Raw genomic sequence first — 9,510 nt, forward strand, 5'->3', positions numbered from 1 at the left:
GGAAGAGCTGTTTGATGCAACTGCTGTAAAAGTGTGTGGAGACGTCTGTACTCATCACCGTATCGTCAGTGGTGCATCACATTGTGAATGCAGTACTACTGTACGAGTGAGTTATCGTGTGGGCACTGTGACCTGCTCCAGGCAGGCAGCCCAGCAGCAAAGCTGCTTCTGTTTACTCATATCAATCTTTGACCTGAACCAAAACTTGTTGCAGGTTTCGTTTCAAGTTCAGGTCATTGCAAATCCATTATGTCTTTAACTCCAACACTCTTTAAGAGATTATCCCTGCTAATTCTTAGTCTTCTCTTATATTTATATCCTTTTATATAATCAAATGTTAAAGTATTCATTCCTGTTTTTATAAAGATCAGTTAAAGCAAAACCAAGGGTGAATAGAAATGTAACTGTGCCTGTACAGTACTGCACTGGTCTGTGCCTGTACAGTACTGCACTGGTCTGTGACTACCATTTCTGCTGAACTCACTTCTAAATTGCTTCCTGTATGGTTTGTGTAAATATAGGTTTGCTTCCTAGTAGTGGCTTATCGCATGGGTCACTAATAGCGGCACCACAGCATACTTTGGTTGCTGCAGTATTACTTAATAGGAGATATTTTACACGTTTAAAACTATATATATATTTTTTTTTCTTAAATTTATGTATGTATGTATTACCAGTTATTTAGATAGCATACACGAAGATTGTAAGCTCCACTGGGGCAGGGACTGTTCAAATATTATCTGTAAGGTGCTGCGGAATATGTGTGTGCTATATAAATAACGTAATAAATGTGTCGCCTCTGTCTGTCTGCTCTCACAAACAGGGCCCTCTTCCCTCATGTGCCCTTCTTTCTGAAGTGTCAAGGTTAGCCATCATTGTACTATGGTGTAGTGGGATAATAAAATAGCGTGCCGTGTGTAGCGAGGCACCGCGCCCGAATCATGGCGAGCGCAGTGGAGGTATGTTTCTGTGTCCATAGCGTAGCGAGCGTAGAAAAGCATGGTGAGCAAACGCAATGCTACGCTTTAGTGTTTATGTTGACTGTCGACAATCGGGTTAAGAAACATAAAATTTTAAGAAAAAACATGTTGACTTTTTCACTGTCGACCTAGTGACACGTCGACCTTATGCTTGTCTACCTACTTGCTGGTGACCTAATGATCCATACCCAAATAAAGGATGTTATTAATATTAATTATAATATTATACAGAGTTAAAGGACTTGTCTAAAGTCAAGTAACAACACACAAGAAGTATGAGAACAAGGGAAAGATGCCACAAGAATGAGTTGATGTATAGAGATGACCACACAATGCTGTGTGTTTCCCCAAATGCCTGATTAACAGCACACACTTGTTGGCCTGCAAGTAGCATAGGGATATGTTTTATCAGTCTCCTGAAGATAAATTTGACACCAGTGAATCCTAAACTTTCTTGAATCACTGGAACCCAGAGTATCGACATTTTGTTCCTGGCACCCCTAGGATAAGTTTAATATTATTTTCCAAATTGATCAATTAAAAAAAAACCAAGTTAATTGTGCCCATCTGTCAGGGTTAGTTTTTTTGCTGGTGTACAGTTGTGTTTCGGATTGTCAAAATGTTTTATGATTTCCAGCCAGCAGCACTGGTTTTTCCTATCACTTAGTCCAGGACCAAATTACATTTTTTTTAATGATCAACCAACCGACTGCACCTCAGGATGCCTATGCACACCATTTGGAAACCATTGCATTACATTATAATACCGGGTTCCCAACCTTCTTTTTCTCTGCCTTATCGCTTGATTAGGCTTTCCATTTATGAGTACCCCCTCCACTCAATTTGAAATATCCACAGTACTCGCGATCATTTATTTAGGAGCAGTGTGTGGTCAGGAATCTGGTCCCTCTCAGTGGCTGGCTGTGTGCTGTCTAACACCTGTAGGATTAATGCCACTGTTTCCACCACACCGTGTCAGCGCAGGGCAGATGAATGCTTATGTTTGAGGGCAGCGCGGGTAGCTCCCAGTGGATTGCTGGTTGGATAAAAGCACAAGGAGACACTGATGATGCGGCAGACTAAACAAGAAGTGACGCAACGTGGTTCATCTTGGCAATGGGAGACTTCTTCCGCCATCCGGTGACTACTTCTTCAGTCATTACCAATATTATTTTCAAGTACCCCCAACCTGTCTCCAGAGTACCCCGGGATGGGAACCACTGCTATAATAAGTAAACCTAGTGCAATTTATCCCTGTCAGTTTATACATGTCTAAAAATCTAAAGATGTTCTATTGAAAACTCAGTTTGTAAAATGTATTGGCAGGAGAGAACACTCCCCAGATATAGCAGGAATTCCCAGCAATAATTTAGGCTAACTGTAATATTCCATATATCTATAAGCTTGTATGACAAAGAATAGAGCAGCTTTGCTGCCGTTGAAACTCTGTTCCCATCTTCACGTTGATGAAAGGTAATCTATTGTACAATTGAAAGATGAGGTTACCCTGGTTACATAAATACAATTACAGCTCTAAAATGTAATTTGAACCAATTGCTGTGGTTTTCCCACACAAAATAGGACAGACAAGTCTTGGGTTTACGATCTTCACCCTGATCTGAGCAATGGGCCTTATTTCAGCTTGGGGGGAAACTATGGGGGTCATTCAGGTTGATTTACAAAAGCAAACTTTCTTTAATGGACAAAACCATGTGCACTGCAGGTGGGGCTGATGTAACATGTGCAGAGAGTAAAAGTGGCCATACACATGCAGATTTATATTCAGATCTGGCTGGTTGGAACAAAAATAGTGTTCCTGCTAGGCTGTTTTTAGCGGGGCGCTGCGCCGTGCCCAATTTTTTTTAAAGGGCAAAATGCGCACTGCCCCTCTAGCAGCACCCCGCTAAAAGAGCCCAGCGCTGCCGTAGACAGTGATGCCCGACGCTTCCCCGGCAGCACAGCAACTTCGGTGGGGCCAGGCCCGCCCCCTTAAGTGACGGCTGTTGGGCCCGCCCCTTTTCATGACGTTGTGGTCTGGAGACACCCCTTTTGTGACGTCGGCAGCCCGAGACCGTCCACAATTGTGATGTCGGCAGGCATGGTCCACCCCCCCTTGCGCTGCCCCCATGCAATGGTGCCCTGCCCGCACAAAATCCTAGAGTGAACACTAAAAAACATTGTTATGGATGAGCGCAAATGCCAGTTGACCATTTGCTTGGAAATGCTGGAAAACTGACAAACTGTCACTCATCCATAACCATGTTTTTGTTCCAAGCAGCCAGATCTGAAGGTGGGGTGTGTTTTAAACTGAAATCTAAATTGCAGTGTGAAAATAAAGCTGCCAGTATTTACCCTACACATAAACAAATAACTCGCCCAAATGAACTCTCTGCATATGTTACATCTGCCCCACCTGCAGTGCAACATGGTTTTGTCCATTTAAAGAAGTTTGCTTTTGCAAACCAAACTTATACCCCTTTTACACCGCTGCAAAACCCCGGGTCAGCAGCAATCTAAATGGGACACGCCGTGTCCCTTTACACGGGACTTCTACCCAGGTCCTGACCTGGGTAGAGGGCGGTGTAAATGGGTACGCCGGGTCATCCGACCCGGCTCCTATTTACATCAATGGGGGGCGTGCAACCTGCGGACCACAGCGTCCGCAGGTTGGACGGGGGGGGGGGGGCACAGACAGCCTGCGCTACTGTCTGCTATACTCTGCAGACAGCAGCGGATAAGGTGAATGGATGCCTGTGTGTGGCATCCATTCACCTCCCAGACGACAGCTGGGGGCAGCCCAGCAGCTTACCTTGGTGCTGGGCTGCCCCCAGCACGGCGATCTGTGTTTCCTTCCGGCGGGGATCACCATGGTCCCGACACTTGGAGATGATGTCATCTCCAAGCCCCGCCTCCGTCTACACTGCCGGATTCAACCCGGCTTGGATCCTTCTTCCAAATGCTGGGTCGGATCCGGGATTTTTGGTGTAGAAGGGTATTGATCACCCTTATAACAATACCTTTGATATCAATGTGCATATTGTTGAGTGTACCCACTATATCGATCACAATGCGCGCTCCCATGGATAGTAAACAATCATTTGAACTTGAAGTAAAATCTGACAATATCGTTCGTGATTGCATGTTCGGCGGGGATCCCTGTGACGTCCCTGAATGAGAACGTTAACTATATCGTTCAGTTTTAACCCATAGGTTATTGGTTTCGCGGCACCACCGATATAGTTAATGATATCGGCGGTACCGCATATTGTACAGTGTGTACCCCCTTGTGTTACACTGAGAAACACTTTCTACACAAGTGAATACATTGGGGTCTGTGTATAGGACACTCATCCAACTGCTTGTTAGCTGCCGTGTCTGAAACTGTTGCACATCACATGATGTAACTGGTGCTAAAAGAAAAAACTAGTAGAGAAATGCTAGAATGCTGCATACAGAACGGTTAGTTACACTTTTCATTCAATTAAATAATTACATGGTATCCCAAGATTTTTGGACAGCATGAAAAGAAATGCTTGGCAAGTGCTAGTTACACCTAATTCTACCTTACGCATTGCACTTGCTGTGTGCATTAGTGTGTAACATTGCCAACTCCAGCATGATGTGGTCTGCATGTTCATCCCTTGCCCAGGTGACTGAATGGCATTTAATAGGGTGGGCAATGCAAACATGGGTGTCTATCTGTTTAGTTCAGGCCTGAGAGAATTTTTTTTTTTTATTTTTTTTTTTTATTTTTTTTTTATTATAAAAAATGGTCAACAGCTAATTGATGTATATACATAGATAGATCTTTTTATTTTGTATTATTACATCATCACATTTAATTTTTTCAGTCCACAATAACCTGTTATTTGTACAACCCTGTATCTGATGTACTGTCATAATTGTTACATAATCTTTGCAATAGGAAGGATTCACTTTTATTTACTGCGTTTACACTGGTAACCTCTATGAGGACAGAAAACCTAGTTATAAAAGCACTTCCAATAAGCAAGGGTTTGCAGCTGGAGTTGAACCTGTTACCAAGTCCAGTATTGTATAAGCCATGCCTCGCCTCCTCCCAGCTGAATTGACGTCAGTCAGTATGCTATGCATTTATGATGAGGGATAGTTGTGCTTACTTTGGGTGCGGATTATCTTCTGACTGTGACCAGTGTGATGGTAGGAAAAGCGAACTTTTGACAGGGGAGGAGGCGTGGTTGAAAAAAGCATCGGCCTGTAAAAACGTGACATTCCCTTACAGCACAGGGCACTCAGCAGGTACGGCCACTTGTTCTGTACTGTACCTGTTATCCAGCAAGCTACTGTCATTTCCTAGTGTCACCAGGCTGATCAGCAGCAGCAGTTGTACAGTGTTCAGATACTGGTAAGTGACTAGCATATACATGTACATGTACTGAGGTGACAATAACTTGTGCTGTAATGGATTGCTGTAAACTTTTACAGTAACCTTTTATGTGCTCCTGTATGGAGAGGGTGAATTATTAATAACAGCATAGAAAATAAAACTTTTTATTTGACTAGAAGGCGTCTTATTCTATTAGCTTCATGAGCAATGTGGTAACATTGCTGCAATAGTGCAGGTGCAGAGGCTGCTGTATGTATTTCATTGTATGGAAAGGGTTTTTTGCTAGAACCATTTTCTTGTAGTCCACACAGTACGCTGCATATACAGTAGCTGTATAAATGGGGATCTGCTGCTGATACTGGCCTTGTTAGTGCTTTGCTGTGCATTCCAGGAACATCTGTCTAATGGAACAGTGAGGGCTAGTTATCGTTATGCTTCTCATATCTTTCCTTTGACATACTGTATGTACCCCCAACCAGCTTTTCCAGTCGCGTCTTGTGCGTAGTGTAGTGTGTAAGCATTTAGCTGGACAGAAGCCCATGTGTATACTGTTCGGCTGCTAGCCAGTTCTGTGACTACTAACCTCATCCACATTTTCTCTCTGCACTCTTCCCTGCGTATACTTCTGTATCAGTACAAGTGATCAGCTGTAGTTGGCGTGTGAGGATTCCCAGCTTCCCCCATATTGCATTGCACTGATGCTAGTGTTTTGCAATTCCTTTCTAATCTGTTTTCAGTAGAGTTGCTGTAAGGGTTAACACTTTTTGTATTTAGATTTGCAAAAAGGATTCCAGTTTCTTGTTTAGTTTTCTGCACACCTAAATGTGGTGTTACGTGCACACATTGTAACATCAGGTGGATGGCAGAAGCTCCTGTGTAGGGGACACCAGTGACAGGAGGAGTAGCCTCAGAGCCTTTGTACTAGCAGAGTGCTTACTAGGGCAATTATGCTGTACAGTCAGACACATACAGAAGGTGTTCACATTACTACCGTAGTAGTTTTTTTTTTTTTTTTTTGTTTCCTTGTTCATTGTGCTCAGAGCTAAAGGTAGCATACTATAGTATATGTAGCTTGCCCCAACAACAGCTCTCAATGTTTTATCACGCGCTGTCTGTGCTTTTTGTATCTATTCTAGCCTTTCATGTAGGGCTAATCACTTACAGTAACTTTTTGTGTGGTAGTCAGAGGAGAAATGATGCACTGCCTGTTCCCCACTTGGAGAATAAGTGTAGTTAATTGAATGCTAGCCACTGACGTGTTGTGAGTGAACATGTTTGGGTTAATTTTCCTTTCAAATGTATTTGCAATCTCTGTTCACTCCAGTGCTTGGCCATGTTTATTATGCTTTTCTTTATTTAATACATTGTGCAAATCACTAAAATGGACAACACCAATCAGGTATTACGGTATTTTTGCCTTTTTTGTTTCTGCTAAATCTATATTTTTTCCTTCTTCTCTCCTGTCATTTGTAACAAAGTATTTTCTCTCACCCCAGCCTCTTCTCTCCTCTCATCCTCCTCCCCCTCAATCTGCCCTCTTCATCCTGTTTCCTCCCGTCTCTTAATTCTTCTAAAACTGCCACCCCATGTCTTCTCCCATTTGCCTCCAAGCTTCTTCCATCTCCTCCACCTTCTTTTCCTCATGCTTGCACCTTAACACGCTTTCATTTGGCTTTTGCACCCTACATTCCTCAAACTGCTCTTGCCAATGATCTTCTCGCTATTAAATTGAAGCATTAGTTTTCTACTCTCACCATTATTCACCTGTCCGTGGTATTTGTCACAGACAACCTTTTCCTTCACACCCTACACCTTCTTTAGGCACTGGGACCCTAAACACACATGGCTGTTTACCCTTTCCCTGCCCTTTCTCTGTCTGTACCCCCCAAATTTGCCTCTTTTCTAATCCCCTACCTATTGATCTTTACAAAGATTTAATATTTGGCACCTTTCTCTTCTCTCTACACCTTCTCATGTGGTGGTCTAATCAGCTGTTTTGCTCTACAACTGTGGTTCTCAAAATCGGTCCCCAGGATCCCACACAGTTCATGTTTTCAAGATTACATTACTTTAAGGCAGTGGTTCCCAAACTGTGCGCCTAGGCTCCCTGGGGTGCCTCGGGACACTTGCAGGGGTGCCTCGGGTTGGTCTTCCAGGACCAATTCAAATTGTTTATGATCAATTATTTCTGGACAAAACCAGTGCTGGTGGCTGCCAATCATAAAATGTGTACAATCAGAACCAAATCCTGCCCTTTACCACATAACTGAACCTGAAAAGCACATATAAACACAATTGACTTAATTTGATAAATATTTTTTGGGGCCTAGGGGTGCCGTGGAAAATTTCTGATACTCTAGGATGCCGTGATTAGAAAAAGATTGGGAACCCCTGCTTTAAGGAAAATGTGACCATACACACACACACACACACACACACACACACACACACACACACACACACACACACACCACCAATGGCAGCCCTCGCTATACACCATCAGTCTGTCGTTCCATTATGTCCCAGTACTTTAAGTTTTATCATGTTAAAAACGTAGGCCTTTATTCTGGTTCACTCGCAAAGGCAAATTCCTTCTTAAATGGACAAAACCATGTGCACTGCAGGTGGGGCGGATGTAACTTGTGCAGAGAGAATTAGATTTTGGTGAGTTGTTTTTTTTTTGAACAGTCTGACTGCTTTATTTTTACACTGCAATATAGATCTCACTTTGATGTTAAACCCCACCCAAATCTAACTCTCTCTGCACATGTTAAATCTGCCCCCCCCCCCCCATTTGAGAAGGAATTTGTCTTTTTGAGTGAACCAGAATAAGGGCCTTAGTTTGTTTCCCTCCTTTCCCATCAAACATCCATTCTCCTTCCTCACTCACTAATATATCCATTGCCAGACCCTTTGTCCACCCTAGCAGCTGCCATTGTCATCTTCCTCCTGGAGTACTGTAACCTTTTATTACCTGGTCTTCCTCTCTCCCCTTTTTTTTTTCTTTTTTTTTTTCTCATAGATCTACATCATTTTCATCTTTCACACAAAGTTAAAATTCAGCTTTAAAGCAGGGATGGGGAACCTCTGCCCTCCAGCTGTTGTGGAACTACACATCTCAGCATGCGTAACTCAGTTTTGCTATGTGGTCATGCTACAACTGTTGCAGGGCATGCTGGGATGTGTAGTTGGTAGGGCCAAAGGATCCCCATCCCTGCTTTAAAGCTCTTCACTACTTCACCTCCTACATCTCCAATGTCCTCTCATTCTACACTCCCTCACTGCCATTTTTTGGCAGTACAGGTGATGTAATGGTTAGCATTACTGCCTCACAGCACTGAGGTCATGGGTTAGATTTCTCACCATGGCCCTAACTGTGCGGAGTTTGTATATTCTCCCCGTACTTGCGTGGGTTTCCTCCGGGTGTTCCGGTTTCCTCCCACAATCCAAAAATATACTGGTAATTTGCTCCCAAAAAAAAAATTAACCCTACAATGTCTGTGTACATGTGGTAGGGATTATAGATTGTAAACTCCACTGGGGCAGGGACTGGTGTGAATGCTCAAATATTCTCTGTACAGCGCTGCAGAATATGAGTGCGCTATATATAAGAAACTTAATAAATAAATAAAATTCTGCCACTTTGCCTCCATGCACTCCTGCATGCGATACTTCTCCAGTGTTGCTCCCCTCCTCTGGTACCAGCACCGCTGTCATCTGTACCTATCTCTTCCCAGGTCTGCAACCCTGCAGCGTAACTGTAAGCTTTCCTATGCAGAGGACCTTCCATCTTATTTGCCCTAACTTTTCACTATTCCTGTCTCCAGTATGCCACCACTCAGTCAGCAACTATGATACTGTCTGTCGCACTTTCCAGGGCATGGGGTCAGTGAGTGCTACTGTTAATAAGTGGCAATGGCAGTACAGATGCACAACGTATTCCAATCCTCAAATCTCATTGTTTATTGTGCCACTATCTTTGATATCTAGCCAGGTACCTAGTAAACTATAAGCGAACTTGCTTATAATAGACATATACTTTTAATAAAAAATATAATGGGTTCTAATGTAAAATATAATGGGTTTTAAGCATCTGTATCCGCACTCTAAGCAATACATTTTTTGTTTATGTAGTGAAAATAATGGTCCCCACACATTTACATA

General features: G+C 43.0%; 1 protein-coding gene across 3 annotated transcripts in view; it reads left to right on the forward strand.

Annotated features, from left to right (window-relative positions):
- The window catches only part of SPATS2 (spermatogenesis associated serine rich 2), an 84,848-nt gene that overhangs the window by 41,929 nt on the left and 33,409 nt on the right, over positions 1 to 9,510 (forward strand). The window contains exon 1 of one of the 3 annotated variants that reach the window (XM_083169106.1): positions 5,084 to 5,258. The exons of 1 other annotated variant lie outside the window; for it this stretch is intronic. In XM_083169106.1, coding sequence (XP_083025232.1) covers positions 5,096 to 5,258 — 163 coding nt within the window. In that variant the 5' untranslated portion in view covers positions 5,084 to 5,095. Of the gene's footprint in view, positions 1 to 5,083; positions 5,365 to 9,510 lie in introns of those variants that run through there. One more of the 3 variants, XM_083169109.1, reaches the window with a different exon arrangement.

The sequence above is a fragment of the Crinia signifera genome, chromosome 2 (genome assembly GCF_055691185.1).
Source record: "Crinia signifera chromosome 2, ASM5569118v1, whole genome shotgun sequence".
NCBI classification, from domain to species: domain Eukaryota; kingdom Metazoa; phylum Chordata; class Amphibia; order Anura; family Myobatrachidae; genus Crinia; species Crinia signifera.